This window comes from Strix uralensis, chromosome 5 (genome assembly GCF_047716275.1).
Source record: "Strix uralensis isolate ZFMK-TIS-50842 chromosome 5, bStrUra1, whole genome shotgun sequence".
In the NCBI taxonomy this organism is placed as follows: Eukaryota; Metazoa; Chordata; class Aves; order Strigiformes; family Strigidae; genus Strix; species Strix uralensis.
In genome coordinates, this window is record NC_133976.1 from 74770968 (window position 1) to 74792205 (window position 21238).

A 21238-nucleotide genomic window follows, 5' to 3' on the forward strand; every position below is an offset into this window, starting at 1 on the left:
TGCTAAAAAAGCTCAACTTGCTTATCACAGTTTGTGCCCTGCAACTATCGTAGTTACAATACAAAGGACAGACAAAACACATTAAACGCTAGCTGAGACTGTGGCCACCCAGTGAGGGACTGACATCTTTAGCAAAGTTAATACATGCCAATCAGGTTAGTAACACATCATGAAAAAGTGCTTGTTGTGACCAATCTTAGCTCAGCTGACCAAACCTGCTGAGTATTATTTTGTGATTGAATATATTTTAAGCATTAAGTTGGCTAAAAAAAGAGGCGGCCAGATTCGGTGGTACAGCAAAAGAGGCAGTGAGTGTAGGGAGAGAAACCATGCAATTTACATCCATTTGGGATTCCATGGCAACTAAAAGCAGGCCTTGCATGAGTCACCATCAAGCTCACTGAACAAGCACTTACGCTAACTCAGGGCTGAATTTAACTCAGAGGTATAAAATTTAAAACCAGCTGTTTTTTCATCTTGTATGTTCTTTAATTGATGTTTCTGCTGTACACCTTCCTTTTGCCTTTTAAGCTACCTTTTCATCTCCATCAAATATCAAACTTGTGCATGTTACTTTTTTTTTTTTTACTTAATCATTTTAGAGGCAACTTACACTCCACATCAAGATCTACCTCACTACTGATGATTGGCTCAGACCTCAGGGATTGAAATCGCTATTGCCAAATTTCATTTGGTGGCACTTGCCTTAAGGGAGGTCAAATACTTTCAGATGTATGACCTGTATTAGATGAGTCTATCAGACGGGTAAAGTGGAGCCTTGAAAACAGAGCTCTACCTCTATCTCTATATTCAGACAGGCTTTTGCTCAACATATTGGTCTACTCTGCAGTGAAAGCAGAATGTCTACAGTCTCTTAAACAGACAATTTAATAAATTGCAAGAAAGCATATACACAGGTACTTCAAAGTCAGGAGTTATACCTGAGATGTAATCTTATAGACACCTTTTGATTATTTAGGAATAATATCCTATTCTTCCACTGTATTAGCAAGCTTGGTAATTCAACAGGGTTTGGTTTGGTTTTTCAAACCATATATAATTATAAACACAGGTTCCCTGACCTATCTATCCAGCAAGAACAGGAGCTAAAGGCAGGTACCTACAGGGCATGACTGTTACACTAACAGAAAACTGACCTGCCTTTAATGACACTGTGGTTTGCTTTTAAAGTAGATTGCAATTAGCCTCCTCCTGCTTCTTAACCATTGTTAAACCAGTAGTTTTATGATATACAAAGAAAACAAAAACTCGGCCACTAATGGCAAAAAGAAACGCCCCTAAAGGGGGAGAGTGGCAGAGGCACTGCTCACTCTTCTACAATTAAATGTATTTCCGTCATGCACACACAAGAATACACCACAATACACTGCCTTAAAGATGACCCAGCTTGACCCAGCTAAGCTGAGTATGTACTAATGTACTTTGGGCACTGCAAGAGACAAAGCTTTAAAAGGACTAAAAGCTTTGAAAATTATGCTACAGTTATACACTGCTTTAGAAAAGCAGAAAGCAAACAGAAGGAGCGCTAGATTTCGAGTTCTGCCATTTGATAAAATGGTGTCTGTTCTGTTTTACTCCTCTGGAAGTACTACAGTTCTGCTACAGGATTGTGCCACCGCTACATGAGAGATGGGAACATCTGTTTTATATCTCATTTATATCTGATTTATAGAAGTTTATAGCAAACCATGGCCTATTGTTTGTTCTACTTAGTGATCACTTAGATGCTATTTACTGAATGCTCATTTATAAAAGTGAGTAATTAAATTTGATCAGTTGGAAGGACTAAATCAGAGGAAGGAGACTTTCTGCCAGCAATTGCTTTGATAAACTAATTGAGATACATATAGCTAAACTCTCCTTCTTCCACTTCTCATCCACCAATAGCTTCACTCCATAAACCACCTTATTCTCACATCAGATGCCCTGTGCTCCAAGAAATATTTTTCCATTCACCTTAAAGAATATGCTGCAGCTTAAAAAAAAACCCAAACAAAACTCTCTTCAGTTTTAGTTTTAAGTCTATCCAGTTGTACAAAAATGCCATAGTTAACCTGTCCACAGCATTTTGCAAATGTCATTCTTCCATACCTTTTCCCTTTCCTCCATTTTGCCATATGGAAATTCCACACAAACAAAAAGAGGAAACTGTGGAAGTAACTACACTTCAAGAATCAGCTGCACACACTAAGAATAAATTTCTGTCAGATTGCAGTTACAACCTTGAAACACTTGTAAGTATAATACATAAAGTAGAACAAAAGCATGGTTTTTATTTGCCTGCATGTTAAGGTCTCTTCTCAACTGGCACTGCGAAAACATTCTTTTCTCAAAGTGCTGCTCTAAGTATGTTCTCTCTCTAAAAGCAGCTGATTTAGTTTATCCACAGTGTTCTGGAACAAATACTAGAAATCAAATTTCTTCCTTTTCCTGACATTGCTAAATGAGCACTTACGGGCTGGGCAAACGAGCATTTGTAGCACAGACACTTCTCCCATGTTAGAAGGAATTAGAATTTCAAGTTAAAAGGCAAAACTACTTCACAGTAAGACACACACATTCACCACCCCATTCCCAAAGCCATGTCCAGGAGCAGCACAGATTCTGGCAGTGAGGGAAGAGCACCGTGACCTGCCAGCACCACGAAATTCAAGGGGTTTAAGGAATCCGATCCCATTAGCTGTCAGACACCCGGAATTCCAAAGGAGACACAATCCAGAGATAATGGGATCTTTCCCATTCAAGTACCAGATTAATGAAGAGAAGATTGGGAGAACAAGAAACCACACCCAAAATTCAGGCAAACACAGAAATCCAGTTTTGAGCTACTCCAGTGCATCAGAAGAACTTTTAACTTCACTAACACCGAGCTGCGTACATTACAGTGCTCTTTATCTGGGCCCACTCAGAGGAGACCTTCAACTGAGCATCTGTGTTTTCCTGGAATTCTTTCAGGTAATGTCCTTGAAAGGACTGAGAACATCTAGGCCCCAAAGCCACAGTGCAAAATAATATATTGAGACTTTCACGTAACGCACAAAATCCACATGACACCCCAAAAAAACAAAACAAACAAACAAAAAAAAAATCACACAAGTTATACAGCTCAAAGTTGGGTCACATTAATTCTTACTGGTCAGCCGGCTGCCCACAGAATTCCCCTAGGATCTGCACAAGAACTTCTGACTGGACGTAGAGAAAGGGAACCCCAAAAGCCATCAGCTGACACATAAAAAAGGAGTCCAAAGGGTTCTGGGCTACCTGGTGCCCAATCGAGGAAACTGTGCTTTGCAGGTGCTGGCTTGCCACCCTAACTCTGCCAAAGAGGCCGACAGAGTACTGCACCACCCTGCTAAAGAAGGAAGCGGAGCTACCTGGGGCTCTCTCTGCTGAGGCGGAGATGGTATTTGCCCGTCCACTTCCATCACTTGCCATGGTGTCCTGCAGCGGTCCTTTGGTGTCCTGCAAGAATGTGGGGGAAATTAAACTCATTAAAATTGAAAAAGCCTCTTTTTTCTCATGTGAGGTTATATGTACTGAACATGTTGAACTAGGAAGACATCCCTCTCACAATTAAGATACCCTTAATCATCATATAAGGCAAGGTCTGAACCAAGTATGTTCCTTCTCAATTTATGGCTTTATTAAAGCTCTGAAAAACAAGCTGGATATCCAAGAAAGTTAAAGCACTAAGGCCCCTGAAGTCTACTCATCTAGGAAATAAAACAAGTAACAATTTTTAGTCTTTATTTTTGGCAGGAAGTATGGGATGGATCCCTTATCCTTCCAAAAAGGAGTACAACTTCAGCTTGTAATAAGGAAACCTGAGAAACAGACAAGCACCACCACTACCACAAAGGAAAATATGATTTAAGGGGGAAGGACAGTTTGTAGCATGCAAGCTTAACAGAACTTGTTAAGAGACTAGCACGTAGTTTGCTTAGACAGAGTATGCAAAAATTCTGAAAAGGGGGTTGAGGAGACAAATTAAGTGCCTTGGATTGTAATGAGAAGAGCTAGGAGACTTCTGTATTACCCAGTGCATCTTGATCCTGTATTTAAAGCACAAATGCTTCCATTATGATAGCACAGGAAAAGGGATATCCTTTCTTTTCACACAGGTTCCCATTAACTCACAGAAAACTTTCAGAAATGAAGGCATAGCCTATGCAAGTGGGCTAGAACTTCATGTTTCAAAGGAAATTGAAATAATTTGTTTCGTCTTAAGAAAAACCATGGAGAAACAAAGCAAAACCAAAACTGGTAGCACTATTCATTTAGTTTTTGCATGGACTGAATAAGTATTTCAGCTGACAAGAAAACACATCAAAATCCTATTCTGAATGGGACAGTACCATATTTTATATTAAGAACCATAAAAAGAAAAGTAGTAATTAAAGGATCTGCTTTTAAATAAGATTTATAGAACTGCAAGCTCTCATGACATAAAAAAGCAACTCGATGCACTCTGGATTTTTCCCAGCATATTTACTTTCTCAATGTTAAGAATCAAAACATATTAACATGACATATTAGATGAAAATAACAGCTTACCTTTCCTGACAGAGGAGCCACTGCTGGCCTCTTCCTCTGAGCATAACCAGAGAGTCGGTAACAGTAGTGAGGCTTACAGTAGAATTTACCTGCGGATAAAACATGAATGATGGTCAACAATGAAAACACAGCAGTTTAGCACAATATAAATGTCCATCTGACTGCAACTTATTTTCTGCTGCCATTCCCGTTGCTCCCTCTAGTTTTTTCACTATACATGGAGGCAAACACTATCTGAAGTTTTAACTCCAGCCCTCCTCTCTCCCCCTTTCCATTGGGTGCCTGACAGCCATTTAGCTTAAAATCCTATCAAACACCAAAGCAAAGCTGTGAGGCTTGTGTGGTATCACATGCTAACAATGCGGCAGTGTGTGAGGAACAAAGAAATCATCACATGAAAAGCTGGCAGAAGCACTTTTGGAAAAAGCAAGAATGAATACAACCAGCAGAGGAAAGTGGGAGAGGACAGTGTTAACTCCCAAAGAACCATCTCTAAAAATGCACAGTGGCTACTTGTGGAAAGGACAATCAACCAATGATTCATTTTCACAGTTAAGACCTTTTGTGATACTACTGATTTAATAACACCCCAGAAATGTAGACAGGTTTTCACTGGTATCTGAACGCTGTCAGGAAGCCAAAGCAGCGCTAGTAATACCATAATACAAATAATAATAATAGCAGCAAATTGATGGCACGTAATTATCTTCCAGTGTACCTTTGCCAGTGTATCCTGCTTGGTATATGCAGCCCATAGCATTCCCTACTGCTATCCTATTTCTACAAGTTTGCTGATGCATTGCAAACCTATATTCTGAGCTTTGCCCCTTCCTCTAGTTTCTCTGGGCTGGTATTTGCACAATGCTTTGTTTTATGATGGAAAAGTGACAAATGCTATCTTTTGAGAGGTCTCTGCTTAAGCAAACATTTATTAATATTTACTCTTACCAAAAACTGCTCTCTTAAATTGTCTGAAAAGAGCAACAACAGAAAAGCTCTTACATAGAAATTCTTAGACTTTGAAGGCTAAAACCAGTCACTGACTGCAGAATGCTCATCAGTACAAACAGCTAGATGAATAGCAACAATCCGTGTACAGCTTTGGGGTTTTTTCTCTCAAAGAAAACCCAGAATGAAATATAAGCTAAATTTTTACAATTATTAGATTAGATACAATACCACATATTTCTGTTTGGCCATATGTGCTTCATACACAACTGTCAGGCATGTAATATCATTTCAGAATCATGCTGTAAGTGTGCTGAAACTCTGAGCTTTGTGTTTGCTTCATTGAGAACTATCTGGCTGTAACTGCATACATAAGCTTGCTTGCAGAGGGAATCACTAAATCTGGTGGCAAAAACTGTTTCAGCCCATACAGCTGACAGAGGAGCTCAGTCTGTTATTGCTAAACATATAGTCAGATATTCAGTTACTTATGAATGCCCAAAATAACAGTGATGCTCAAAAAATGCTTTTTCCCAACTTTGATTATGGATGAAGATGTTACTTTTATATGTTGATTTCAAAATTATCATTGGCCCCTTTAAACTCCCATGCCAAGTCTGCTGACCTTCCAGCCAAGTAATAATGGGTTTTCTATTCCTTACTGGGAAACTGGTTTGATGATTCTAAGTTTCTTCAACGTTTTGTGACCGAGTAAACCCATTACTTGAAGTCATTATATAATGCATCATCAATACATAATTTTGGTTCTTTTTGCCCCTTAACTTTAGATGGTGTTTCCATGGCTATTATTCTACCCAGTACGTGCAGAAAGATTCTTCCTAGTTACATGGAGTAGATACCCATCAATTTTATAACATTTCAATTTGCAGTGGAATATTCTGGAGTGGCATATCAGATTGTAATTTTTACTTCATCTTTGCCTCAATGAGTTGGAAAAACCCTCTTCCCTAACTCACCAAATAATTCTTAAGCAAAGAAAGAGCTGAAATTGCTCGACAGACTCCCAGGACAGTTAAGAGGATTCTGACAAAAAGGCAATTTCTCTTACCATCTTCAATATCATAGGCATAAGATGACAAGCGCAGAGTCGTTGCACAGTATTCACACTTGAAGCAACTGCGATGGAAGAACTTGCCTTCAGCACTCAGCCTTTCCATCACATAGACTCGCTTGCGGCAGAAGTAGCAGACATCACTGCCTCCCAGGTTTTGAGGGAACTCCTTTTTGAGCGAGCCCTAGACAGAAACAGGCAGGGCTACATTTATGTGTGTCCAGCCTCACCAAGATTGCATGGTCATATTTTCTCTTCAGTTATGCAGATCCAGGAGCATCTGATGCTGCAGTTCTTTCACACATGGATGCTGCAGTTCTTGAACACAATTCACAGTTTTAACCAGGACACCAAAAACTAACCTTACTGTCCAGGGAAGAAGGTCTTAGGGTGCCATGCCTACATATGCCAGGAATAAAATAAGCTCTGGATGGAAGAGTGGACACCAGTACTATTAATGATGACCTTGAAATAAATGACTGAAGGAGGCATATGATGGAAAGCCAAAACCGTTAGAAATCCCTCAAACAGCAATTCTTAGACCTACATTATCAAAATCAGTATCTCCTCCAGAAAATAATAATGCAGAAGTAGCCCCAGTGGATCAAACACATCTTCATAAATATGACAGGCGGTTTTCTCAACTGTTTATGCACAATCCTTGGATGCTGAGATTAGATTACAACATTTTGCAAGAAAAATGAGGACAAGAGTGAGGGTGGATAGAGAAAGGGAAACGAAGTCTTTCACAAAGCTATGACAGATTCCATCAGTGGTATTAACAACTGGGCACTCACAACACTTCAGATCTACAGTACATCTAATCACAAACATGCATCATCTTCTGTACATCGTCTTACCAGTTCCTTCTTGTCTAGAAGGGTTTTGGGTTGCTCTTTCCTTTGAAGCTGATTGGCTATCTGCTCAGCCAATGAGCTCACTCCGCCTGTGTACATCTTTATATACTTCTACCAGATGGAGGGAATCAAACAATAGTGAAGTGAGAGAAGAAAAAAAAAAAATCAAATTAAAAAAAATGACTAAAATGATAATAGGTTAGATGGTGAAAAGGTGCAGAGAGGTCAAATCATGCCAAGACAGTGGACAATATGAAGTGACAAGTAGTAATAGCAAAGCTAGCGTCATCAGAAATCACCAGTACAGTCCAGGATCAACTGTAAGAATGGAAAAGAAGGCTTGCATTTTGCATTCTCTAGGTGCTCTAGAAATACTGTGATGATGAAGAAAGCAAATCTTATTTTCTCTTGTGGGGTATTTTGCACCTGGAAACCTGAGCATAGACACTTCTCGAAGACGAGCCCAAATATAGGTTAAGATTTTAAGTTCCAAGTAAAATTGGCATCAGAAACAAAGATTTTCTAGAAAACATGTCACATAGTCTAATGCAACGTGCTGATCACAACAGCATATTTATATGCTTAGCAACTGGAAAGAATTCATTTACAGAGCATTCATAGAGCAGGGAGAAATCCTTAACTAAGGACCAAACAGTGATTCAAAAATATGAATTCTTCCAATGCTAAAAATACACAAAGGTTTATATAGAAAAATATGTAAGAGCCTCATGCAATGCATTAAAGCCATACCTGCATACATCTGGAACACAGACTTGTTCAGCTGTGAACACAGCTTTATGACTAGGTTTTTCTCCATCATGGCTATTGACTGACTCCATAACTCTGGATATCTAAAAACCCTCCAGTATTCTGAGAAATCTAGGCAGGTTGGCTGTTACCTTAGATGGTGCAAAACAAGTGTTGGCAAGCCAAGTTCAGTCACTGCAGGAGCAGAGGAAGTGTTTTTCACAGGAAATACTTACAACCTCTGGCAATAATTACATGGTTAAGAAAATTATGTGGTTACATCCATGTTAGCTCAATCACACTGCAAACGCCATGTATTTGACTCAGAGCAGCAAGGAGCACGCCAAGCAATTTCCCTTTTCCAGACTAAGAAGCATTATGAATGTTTCTAGTGGGAGTCTCCTCAGCAAATGAAGGATCATCAGAAAGACACTCCAGCTGCTGACAAATGTAAAATACCAAGGATAACAGTTTTCTGAAGGACTAAAAGTTGTATCTCAAAACCCCCTTTACTCTTATAGCAAAACTTGTTTGAAGCACACAAGTTACTTCCCACAACACAGCATAAATTTCGTATGTGTGGTTATCAGCCTTTTAGGAACGTTTAAGACCTTCAGATGTTCAGACATCAGAACAGCAGGAAGCATCACAAAAACTGAAATTCACCACAGAACAGGAACGTCTTTGGGGGAAAAAAATTTTGAAAACGGTGTGCTCAGCCATCAGAGATTACTGCTGCTATAACTTAAATCCTAATTTCTTAAACTCTGTGCCACTGCAGTAATAAGGGTTTATTTCTACCCAGAAAGAACTTCTACATGTCTACCAGTTGCACCCCAAAATTCAGAGCAGTATTTATATATGCAAGAAATAACACATTATTTGTCTTTCAAAACTTTTCAAGTTCCACATTCTTCCTCAGCTAGTGTGTGCACACACCGATGTGCAGAGTTACCTTTCAATGTCATATATCACATCTTATCAAATATTACAATTAAAATTACATCCCACTGGAAAAATTTTCTTCAGCACTGATTTTCAACTGGCAATCATAATGTTTTGGCCAAGAGTTTTCCATTTTCCTCTAAAAGGCCAGAAACCTTTGAGGCTCTAAGTTTTCTTTAAAAACAGTTCAAGCTTTTCCATGGGAAAAACTGTCTTTGAGCTGAACCAGTTTTCCACTGAAAAAGTTTTGATTTGAAACTTTCATCCAACCTTAATTGCAGATGCTTCAGGATCTTTAAATTTCTACCAGCACATAAGAAGTTCCATGCTTGAAAAGTGATCATGCTAATCTGAACTCACAATACCTTGGACTATTTGGTGTGGGAAATTTAGTTGTTGAATTTTTTATTTGAGGTTCTGTGTTTCTGATTTGTTTTGCTTTTGTCCTACACATCACATCTGGCCTAATACTGCATCTTAAATGAAGCATTTTATCTTTTCTTCCATGGGCAAAAGCTTTCAAGATACACAACACACTGCCACATTTTCAAAAGCAGGCAAAGAACCCACTCCAGCTTAGGTAAAATCAAGTTCCTGCTGTTTACGTATAACAACTGCAACTAGTTCAAATTCTCAGTGATTTTTTAGACAGCCAAAGTACTTTTTATTTCACACTGTCCATTAAGCATATATCCACAAACACATTCTGTAGTTTGGCTTAAGATTTCAACAAAAGCAGCAAGCAAAACAAGAAGGCTTTACTGCAAAGCCAGAAGGACTATTAGTGCTCAGAGGAAATGATTTGAGAGTGACATGTACCACAAGCTTTTCATTTACACCAAACATTAAATATATTTAGTTTCAAACTGCTTTCTGGTTAACAATAACCAAGCTATGCCACAGGTTGCCTCTGGTTTCTCATTTGTGCATGAATATGCACAGACATTGCATTCTGCAGGTGAAGCATTGCAAGCCTAGCCATCTCTTGTGGTGTGTCCTTGGCTGGTGGGACCAGGGTGCAGCAAGCGAACACAGCTGAGTGCACCTTGCAATGCTCAGGTGAATGCTACCTGTCGAAGAGAGTCAGATGAGGGTGAAGAAGGGCGATTAGAAGAACGGAGGCTAAGGGAGAGCTCCCACTGGTCAACAAAGAATCGGCGAGACGGTTCAGTCTCAGGCTAAAAAAAAAAAAAAATCAAAACAATCATACATGGCTACAGAGGGAAGAGAGGAGAAAATAAAAAAAAAAAAAAACTTAGGCCCTTCTGTCCACTATCAAAAAAAATTTCTTAAAGACTCTTGTAGGAAAACTTGGAGGAAAATGTCCAGTGTATCTTCACCTTCTCCCTAGTGAGGCAGAGTAAGTTATTCTTAATTTGCTCTTTATTAGGTTTTAAGTTATTTAGGACCATTTGGAAGCAGTTACCTACTTCCACAGATGTCCAACCTCCTGTAATCCAACCAACTAAACCACTGGCAAAGATCCCAAATCAATTTCCTCTATTCCTCCTGTATCTTCTGTATTACTGGGCCAAGATCGTATTTCAGGCCATGTGAGACCTCTTCTATATTTTAACTATATAAACCAAAAGCCTGCTCTCCTTGGGGATGGAAGAGAAAGAAATTAATGTGTATGCAATGCCAGTAATTAGCAGCAAATTTCCAACTTAAAATTTACTGTAAGCAGATTGGAAACATCACACTAAAAAGAATGAAACAATGTAAACCACTCTGCCATTCTTGCTTATTAAATGGCAAACAATAAATCCCAAACTGAGAATTTGCATCCTTCTGAAACTGGTTCCTCACAGAAGAACCTAAAATGTGGTCTTCCAGTATACCCCTCTCATTCTCTCTATGGCTCATTACGCCTATCTCCCAAGAAGTATTTCACATAAATAGGAAAAAAACAATAGCTGGAAGTATCAGACAAATAGCGCTGGTAGAAACAGTGCATTCCTAGAAATTATAGGCTGGAAAGAAAAATTATGCAAATTCAAATATTTGACTCTTATGTTTTTAGTTATAAAAAGGAAAAATAAGTGTCATGTAGCTGCGTGACCCACAAAACTAGCTATTGCTAGCCACTTAGAATAGGTTAGCCTCAAGATTAAATCTACTAGAAAAATGCAAAATAGCTTGGCTTTCACAATTTCCCCAATTTAAAGAAATAGAACTGTTTATACATAAATTTTCTGTACTTAAGATCATCAACATTTAATTAAATTTCTTTTCTGAAAATGTCTTACTTTGCTAAGCCTTCTTTCTCTCACTAATCCATTTTTCTTGTTTTGTTCCCTTAAATCCCACATCATAATCCATCATTGCCTGCAGTGTTTCAACATCTGTTTCCTCTTTTTCCTCTCTGCCCTACACACTTTATCCTTTCCTCTACTTTGTGTTCTCTGTCTCCTCTCTATTTTCCTTCCTCCTTAATTCTGTAATACATAGAAATTAGACAGTCTCAAAAATAATTTCTATCTTTGCATTGCAATGCTGTTAATCTTTTCCACCCTCAAAAGGAGCTTAAAAGTGCTATAGAGCAACACAATAGGTAGGAGTGAGATGTTTTGGTCTAGATGTTCATTTCTGATTCATCATTTCAACTAAGGAAATTCACATGAGCATGCTGACCTTGGATCATGCTTGAGGTCTTCAGTTGTGTCACCCATTAACAAATAGGTGCAAATATGTTTAAACTAGTCTTCTTAGTCTTTCATAGTTTCTTCTATGTCCCCAAATCTATCTCAAATCTAGCCAAAGGTTCATTCTTCCTTCCTGCAGAACAGCTTCACTGACTTTAATCATCAGCAAGGATGGCATCCCCAAAGAACAGCAATGAAAAGTGACCTATATGTTATAAATTTCCGTTTGGCATGGCTTGGAAAAGGTATGCCCACCAGCAAAAGTTCTGGGACTGTTTATACTCCAGCTCAAGAATACAGCTTGATTTTGGATGGTTAACTCAAAACAGTAAGTTATGAAAAAAATCACATATGTAGATGGTGTTTTCCAAAAGCACTCTCCAGTTTGCCAAATACTGTTGAAGATAACCAAAAACAGAGATAGGGACAAGCAACTAGAAACTAAAGAACCACTGTTCAAACTGGCATGCTCCCATATGCCAAAGATGACACGCTGGAGAGAAAATTAAGCACAAAACCAAACCAAACCAAAAGCGTACACTGGAATCAAAGAAACTCTGCACAAGCTGCCAATTCTACCATTGGAAATAAGGATACAGGAAGTATGGACACAAAAGTAGTACTTCAGAGCCAGAAATTATGCTTGGAAAATGCACATGTTCTTGCTTCCAGAAGCAAATAAAATTTGTAAGCAACTGACTGGTAAACGACCACTGTGAGATGATTTGATCTGGAGTCCCGCTGATTTTCCACATGTACTCTGAAGCTTGGAGGCTGTTTTTTACCTTATTGCTTATATTGTGTTTTGAGAAACAGAAACACTGTCATTCATCAAACAAAAGGAGACAGTTAAGAACTGGCAAGTAGGATAAAATTACTACACAAAAAAGACTTGGCCATGTCTTTTTAACCACATGACTGTACAGTAATGGTCATCATATTTTGGTGAATTTTTCTGTCCCTCTGACCCCAGATGTTACAGGTACCCAGAATCCCGCATGGATACAGGTCACCAGATAGGCAGGGCTGTAGTCACCTGATGCCTCACTGCAGGTCGGGACTCCCGGAGGGCAGCCAGCTGACATGCCCTTTGCTCAACATTCTCAGGCACTTGGTCATCAGAAAATAAACGAGGAGATCTCTGTGAGATGAGGAAGGAGGAAGTAAATAAATCAGAAGAAAAAGCCCCAAAAGGAACAGACACTGAAATGCCAGACAGAAGGTATGAAATTCACATGCAGAACAGTAAGAGGAGCTCCCATGTGAATACTGGTTTTATTCCCATGTCTACTGTTTTAATGAAGTGCTAAGTTTTGACCCTCAAAGGCCAGCCAGAAAAACAGTTGAATTAGTCCTTATTCACAACTCTCCCATCTAGGAGTGCTGCAGCCAAAATCAAACAAGCGCGTGGTCTCTTTCTCTGGCATTACCATCCAAAAAAAAAAAAAAAAAAAAAAATCTAAAAAATGTGGCTTTATCATGCGCAAAGGAGCTTATTTGCCAACCTATCTCACCACAGTTCTCAATTCTGAAGGATTTCCTCTACATATCTAAACATGTACATACTTGTGTTTCTCAGATTTTGTGCACAGAAACACACGTTTTTAGGGTAACGTACTTCAGTTCTCATAAAGAATAAGTAAGCTTCCTTAAAGATGCTGGTATATGAAAAGCGAACAGTGTATTTATCAAAGACACGATGTTTAATGAGCCTGACTGGTTGAAGCAAAGCACAACAAAATCAAACTATCACAGAAGCTGCCAGTTTTACTTCTGCAACTTCACTGTCCTACTTGTTCTTACTGTGCTGTTATGCCAACACACCCCAGGCACAGTATTTGACACCTCTGCTATTCTGGTTCTTCATATCAATCTCTTAAACTGTTGTGTGGTGCACTTAGTGACATGGAAAAAAGACCTGGCTCGTGGTCTGCTTGCAATATGCAATATCACACTGCCTTCAGCTAATTTGTCTGTAGAGTTCAAAAGTAAATGAACCAGGAGCTACAAACATGTGCATGAAGAAACCTCAGGCTTGATCTGGCAAGAAAGCCAGGGTGCTGCTATGTATTGCTAACTGTCCTCCAAAGCACCACCCAGTTTACAAGAAACACTTTTCCCATTCAGATGCATTAATAACACTCTTCACTTTTGGCTGCTTTCAGTTCCACCTACTCCTTCCTACTACATCATTTTCACTAAAACTATGGCCTATTATAAAGCTGTGGGCTTCTGTGTCACTGCAGACACATGCTTATTCATTTTCTATTGCCTGTCAGAAAATATTCGGCCCACAAGAGACTTCTGTTAGAACACATTCTGAAAGTTGAAACAGTTTTATAGTTGGCTACCACTTATGACTTAATTCATTCAAAGCCTTTACTGGAATGTCAATTAATTTGTCAATATGAATTCAAATCAACCAATTCTTTTGAGAGCCTATCTTTTCTTTTCCTGTGCTTCTGTATAGTACGGAGCCATTCAGACAGACTGTTGAATATTTCATTGTTAAGAAGGCTTCAAAGTCTCTATACTAAATAATGCCTCATCATTTTTCCTTTTACTTTAGCCTGTAGGAGGCAGGATGAAATGCCAGTTGTTTAACCATCCAGAAAGCAAGCAGTGAAAACAATGCAACATGTTCGCATGAATTAGCACAAAACATAACTCTTCTTGTTCTGCTACAGCCACAGCATACTTCATTAAAGAGGTGTAAGAGAAAAAAAAGTGCTAGATCTATGGCAAAATAAAAGCATATAGCAAACTACTGATGAAGGCTTGTTATGCATTTATGTGGATATCACACAGAAATAATCACTCCTAATTGACTCTTAGCAGTTCCAGCGTGTTAACAGCAGCATTAGGATAAGTGTGTTTCACTATCCAGTATATTTGCTCTCTGTATTGCACACATCCACCACAGCCTTGTGTCATCAGCATCCATGCCATTTGTTCATGCTCTTTACCCTTTCCTGTCTGGGACTCTGCTCCCCAGGATAGTCAGCACCAGGTTCCCTGTTTCTCTGCAGGCAACAAATTATGAGCTTAATAACAATCACAGACCAGCTTCCTAGTCAAAACACACTTCATCTAATTTCTCTTACAATGCAGGCAGAAAAGAGGCCATAATGATAGCAGAACAGTTTATTAAGAATATTCTAAACCTGGCAATAATAACTTGGCTCCTGTAGGGACATTTTTTTAAAACTTATATATTCATGTTAGGTCAGGAAACCACAATATAGTACCACAGTGTAATGAAATTAGTACAATAAAGATGGCAAGACACTCAGTATAACTCATACTGTGATATTAGATCAAAGGAAGGAAATGGAAAGTTTAAAAGAAGTGGCAGAATGAATGCATTAGGAGCGCAGAGGTACAGTTTTTAAAAGACGTCACTGTAACAAGGACACAGATCCATCTGACTTGCTATGAGGCCTGGGCCAAGACAATTTCAGGAGAAGAAATCATTCCTAAGGAAAAAAGAGTGTCTCCAAAAGCAGACACCTCAACTGAGTCTAACAGATCAGTTCTGTAGCACAGGGGGTAAAAATTCCTCAGAGTTAAAAGGAGGAAGCTGAGTTTTTATTATTATTATTATTTCTTTGAGCAAGAAGACATGCAAAAAAAGTTTCCTACAGGACACAGCATAGAAAATGGTCAAAGTACACTTGGACCCAGCAGTAGCTGGCTCTCATGACTGAACTAGGCAACCAAAAAGACACAAGACAAACAAACACTTGGAGAAGCTAGGGAAAGAAAATATAGAGCTAAGGGGTCCTTAGTGACTGAAAGCCAATTTTCTCTATATAGAAAATGAATCCCACATCACAGATTAACAAGTAAAACTCAGTATTTAACTGTCTTAGTTTCTCTATCAGTAAGCTTGGGGAAAACCTTTCTTCTCTCATAAAATCTGTCAAAATTTTCGGAATATGTGTACAAGAGGAAGGCAGCTAGCTATCATATCATCTGATAATATTACACTCAATTCAGTTTAAATGCAGGTTTTGCTAATGAAAAGGGCTTTCTGCACCCATTCTACCTAGATGTCCACTCCTATATCCTTCCTTGCACCATATGCTGTTCACAGCATGCCAGAAAACTAACCATTTCTTTTGTTAGGACAGTTTTAAATGAGATCAGTAAGCAGACCTGACCTATCTTGCAGATGCAGACACCAGAGAGGCAGCAGACAACATGTGCTCTGGAGGCTGACAATAATTAGACCTGATTAACGGTAACATGTAACTACACTCTGAGAAATCACAGCAATAAGGCAAGTCAAGCTTTACGTCCAAGAATGTCTTGTCTACTCTGCTAAAAGGTAACATGCCTTTACAGAGTTTATAGGCATACAAGTGTTCAGCAAAGAAACATTTTCCACCTATGGGGAAATCTATTTGTACAATCCTTATTTAAAGTTATGAGCAGTCTATGAAATTGCAGCTGCCTTTTTATCACCTCGAGATTAGTCCGGGATTGATTGGGGAGGAGTGGAATTTATTACTTCAGTAGGAAAATGAAACAAAAATTTTAAAAGGATACAACTCAAAGATGCACAATGACTAGGTACAACAAGACACAAATATTAAAGTATTTCAGGTAATATTTAACTAGAAGGACAACAAATACATGTGCACAAACATCTGGACCCACATTTATACACTGTGTTCAGAACAGCTCTCACTGCTCCAAATTCAGACTCAGACAGACTGAACACAAACTCTTGTGGAAGAAAGGCCTGGGTGTGGGGGAAAAAAGGACCACAGTGGACATGTGCAGGCCACTACAACACTCCAAAAAAGCACTTCATACAAGTAATCCTGAAAGAGTTTCATGAATACAAGGGCAAATTTTTGGTCACACCTGTTTAAACGAAGAGTAGAGATGGAGAAAAAGTTGCATTTCCTTTCCCTGCATTACTCCAAACATTTCACTTCTATTTTGCTGTAACTCAAAACTGAGAAAGGCTACTGTAATTACAAATTGCCCCACTGTAAACTCTCAAAGTCTCCAGTGGAGACTCTTCATGGTTCTTTCTGGTGAGCTAACGTTGACCTATGTTTCTAACCTAAGAGGTTTGAGAAGCCCTATAACCATCTGAAAAAATAAAATTGGAAATGCATTTGTAAATAGGATATCCGGTAACTGGTCTAGTCACTTGTACAAGCAGTATGAAGAGAGAGGGACAGAGCATGCAGAGGGAGTCACCTGCTGCCTGGGATACGGTGGAGAGGAAGGTGGAGAAGAAGAGAGCATGATGACTTTTTTGGGGCAGGTCCGAGAACGTTCCTTATTCCTCATCTTTTTTTAAAAACAGAAGAAGAAAAGAAAATCGTAATAATGGTAGAAAAGAGATAACATTACCATTGGCTTTGGTGAGATAGGCCTTGAACTGAGAGACTGTGATCTTAAGCTCACACTTCTCACAAATGACCTAAAGCCACATTTTAGCTGATGCTGAAAGACCTTAGTGTTTCACCCACAGACGCACAACCACATGTCCATCTGACAGATACTTCCAGGGGCAGCCAATGAACATGTACTTCTACCAATCATCAATTAAACCAACAGTTTCTGACTCAAGGTCTTACAATCAGTGAAAGATACAACTTGGAACTCTCCATAGCACAGTTGAACTGCTCTCTTTGCTTCATGAAGAATTACTTATTGCTGTGCCTTGCAATTTTTAAAAATATCCACCTTGTTGATGTAATTACCCTTGCTTGCTGTTCATTAGCAATACAACTCAAGTCACAGTGTTCTGTTCTCAGCTTCAGATCCCTCCTCTTTAATTTACAGATATTAAACCATCTCAGGCAAGTTAAATTGTACTACATTCCACTAGAACACAAATACAGCTGTTTTATAGCCAAAAGGTAGCCATATCTAATAGTCTGAATATTACACAATGTACATACATGTTCTCATTTTAATATGCCAGAAAACATGCCTTTTTATTTGTGTACCTCCTTATTATGTACAGTGTTTTCTTTAACACTTCTTGATTATTAATGTGTCTTCTGCGTGATTTTTCTTTTTGAGTTCTCACCAGAGCATATCTGGAAATTGTTGCACTGTGAAAAAAAATGCTGTGTATCCAAAGCCACTGTTAGATAGCCTTCAGAGAATGCTGTTTAAAGGTATTACACATGTTCATTACTGCTCTTACAGCTGAGCTGGCACTAACATCTGTTTGGGTGTTCTCTTCCCTTTCAGGAAAAAAAAAATTAAAAATCAACTCTTCTATTTCAAACAGATGCTACAAGCAGCTTAAACTAAAGCAGATGACTTTGCACTGAAGTGGATGAGGAACATTTATATACTGTTTTAAAAGGCTCAGCTGTGAAGTCACAAATTTCTAGCTGAAAGGGTGATAACATTTTCAACCATTATAGCTGTTCATGGATTTTCATTATAGCTGTTCATCGCCGAGTCTGCATTTCAAATCTCAAAGTTTTCAAAAACTTGTGTATTTTTCCAGGCAGATCTCAGAATATAAAATTGTATAAGTTTATGAAGTACACATTCAGTCCTGCAGTAGGATGCATTTCTGAGCATGCACAAAGATGGCTTTAGGAAAGAGGAAAGATATTATCAACAGATTTAAATAGGAAATTAAGTAGGAAAAACAATATTTGCAGAGATCATTGGTGTTGTAAGTTCTCTTCTGTGGAGATTTCAGCTCCTGCTGAGTGTGGTCATCTCAGTCATTGCATAACTTCAAAAACCACAGTTCCAACAGAATTACTGAAAAGAATTTGTACTGCTGCACCTTTATCACACTTCAGGGAACCATCTCAAAAGAACAAGCACCAGATCTCCAGAGGCAGAAAAGATGTGCACCAAAAGACATGCAATCTCCATCTTACAAGCACCTTTGTACACATCAGTGATTTAAGCTTACATATTACAGACATACATTGGGGCTGCTAGAAGACCAATTAAACTATAGCAGAAAACTGCTGAAGGCCATAAGCTGAGAGTATGGGAAGCCAGGACAACATTCAGTTTAAAAGGCTCATCTCCCATACCATACCCAAACAGTCAGATCCTCTTCTAGATAGGCCATAGGGCTTTCCAATGGCTTCATGATCCCTAATGAGATGCTCTTTCCCACAGTCAGCCAAAATGGCTTGGAAAGCAGTAAACACACCATGGAAGATGTTTCAATACAAGTAGGTGTTCATTTGAGGAGATTAACCACCACACCATGGAACACAATCTATCCTTTTTAGGAGATATTACCATCACATAAAAAATAACTCATTTCCACTGTGCACACACACTTAACAGTACCTTCATAAATTACTAGCTGCTGCTGAGGTGTTCATAATAGCATGAACACCATTTTGACAACACAGATCAACATTCTCAAAATGTAGCTCAATAAAGCAAACATTGTAATCCAATTCATGAGGAAAATGCAGGCCACACAGAATGCCGTGAGCAGAAGATTAGTGAGGTTTTTAACATGCTTGATCTTTTGAAGGTTTTTTCCCTTTCCAAGAGAGATAGCATTAAAGGTCTTGTGATGAAAGTAAAAACTACTTCAGAACAGATTCCGCCAGGATTTCATTCTTTCTAGGAATTCTGCGTTAGCAAGCCTCCCCTACCCCACCTGTACAACAGACACAGAGACATTCTGCCTTAACAAGATCACTGAAACTGCTGGCCTCATAACTCTTTTAACTTCAGGGCAAAGCAAGATTCTACACTTAAACTGATAAGCAAGTACAGCTGAGGAGGTCCATCTGACAGACACTGGCAGGCAATAGCCCAAGGCAGATGTAAATCTTCCATCAAAACTGAGGGTCCAACGCAGAGCACATCCTTTGCAACTGTGTGATTTTTCCCCTGCAATCACTCTTATGCTTTTGCAGTTGACTTTCCTCTCACATGCAGTTTCCAAGATGCAGGACTAAACGTATCAATCACAAGATGCGAAACTGACCTTCTCCCAAAGATCCCTGAGAATCTCAGCTTCATTCTGCTTACTGGCAAGAACATTAGGCAAACTGTGGTTTCCCTCAATAACACGTCACAACTTTGTCCCCTTAGGAACTCCTTTGCTTCTCTTGAAAGGAATCTCCAGTAGAAGCCATTCCCTACGTGATATATCTTACACACAGTCACTGACAGAAGTTTCTGCTCATAAACTCTGACACCTGTGCCAGAGAAGAGAACCTTTTCCCATAGCTTCATGAACAGCTCTTTCTATTAAACGTACACCCTCCCTAAAGAGCTTGTCAGGAGAAATACTAATCCTATAACATCTCCAATAACATGTGCTGGTACCCAGCACCAACTCCACTGTTGGTAATCTGTGGCCCAGGAAATAGCTTTGTAGCTAGAGTGCCCAATGTCACTGTAGAAAGCCAGTTCAGTACTGTAGAAAGATGCAATCTCACAGCTATCAGATTCTGCGTGCCTCAGCAGCCAGCACTAGGAATCTCAGCAGCCAGCTGAAACACTGCTTCAGCACCAACTTTCTGCAGGACGGATTTCTGTCAAAGCTTGGCAAAGCTGACTGCTTGGCTCAGTGGATGGCTTCCTGCCTCAGCTGATCTCTGATCAGTCGAGAATAAATGGTTCTATATACACCCATGGCTTTTGAATGAAGACAACTGATGTTCTTCATTTCCCCACGCACATAATAAGGAACCTTTGGAATAGGGACTATATCAATTGTTTCTTTGATCCTACTGTATCCTGCAGATTTTGCATCCTTGAGACCCAGTTTTACTCTTCTCCATTTCAGTTGAGAAGCACTGCAAGTCCAGCATGAAACCTGGACCCAAGAACCAATCATCTTCTGTTGATGCAGTAAAGCCTATCAAGGAAAGATCATCTCCAGGTGTAATCTTGAGAAGGAAATCATCCACACAAGGCAATCAGTGTCAGGGTTAAAACATTTTAAGTCCTCTGAAAGTACAACTGTTACAAAAAGATTTTTCAAAGATCTGCCATACACTGCAGCCTATATGGAGATGCTATCAATGTTGAGGGAGACTGGAAAGATTTTTTTCTCCCCTTTTCTTTTAAATCATGTAGTGCAGGTAAAAACAAGAACAAACACAACAACAACAAACTGCTCTCTGGTGAGGAAAAAAGCCTCACCATAAAAGCAGGAACCAAAAGTTTGTCCTTTTTTTGATCAATTACAAAAGGATGACAATAAGAACACTTCAGTGTTTCACTTAGGCTTAATTATAAACCCTTCATAAAGGTTCAGTATCAGGTTCAAATAGAAATCTCAAGGTTACAGGGATGTGATCTTTTCTAAGTGGTAAAACACAAATCTTCGTCCTTCTGAACTGAGAAAGACAACCAATGCAATCCAGTTTTCCTTTTTTCCTGGGGTAACATAAGCAGTGGTCATCAACTGACTTAATATTGTACAACCATATTATGCTCTTCTGCAGCAGTTCTCTGGGTTCCCC

General features: G+C 39.1%; 1 protein-coding gene across 3 annotated transcripts in view; it reads right to left on the reverse strand.

Moving 5' to 3' along the window:
- MICAL3 (microtubule associated monooxygenase, calponin and LIM domain containing 3) overlaps positions 1-21238 on the reverse strand; it is a 166162-nt gene that overhangs the window by 68517 nt on the left and 76407 nt on the right. The window contains exons 18-25 of one of the 3 annotated variants that reach the window (XM_074871732.1): positions 17007-17099; positions 14756-14812; positions 12826-12930; positions 10215-10322; positions 7456-7563; positions 6593-6779; positions 4576-4664; positions 3396-3483 (exon numbers count right to left, since the gene is read on the reverse strand). In XM_074871732.1, coding sequence (XP_074727833.1) covers positions 3396-3483; positions 4576-4664; positions 6593-6779; positions 7456-7563; positions 10215-10322; positions 12826-12930; positions 14756-14812; positions 17007-17099 — 835 coding nt within the window. The remainder of the gene's footprint in view (positions 1-3395; positions 3484-4575; positions 4665-6592; positions 6780-7455; positions 7564-10214; positions 10323-12825; positions 12931-14755; positions 14813-17006; positions 17100-21238) is intronic. The other 2 variants (XM_074871730.1, XM_074871731.1) reach the window with 2 other exon arrangements.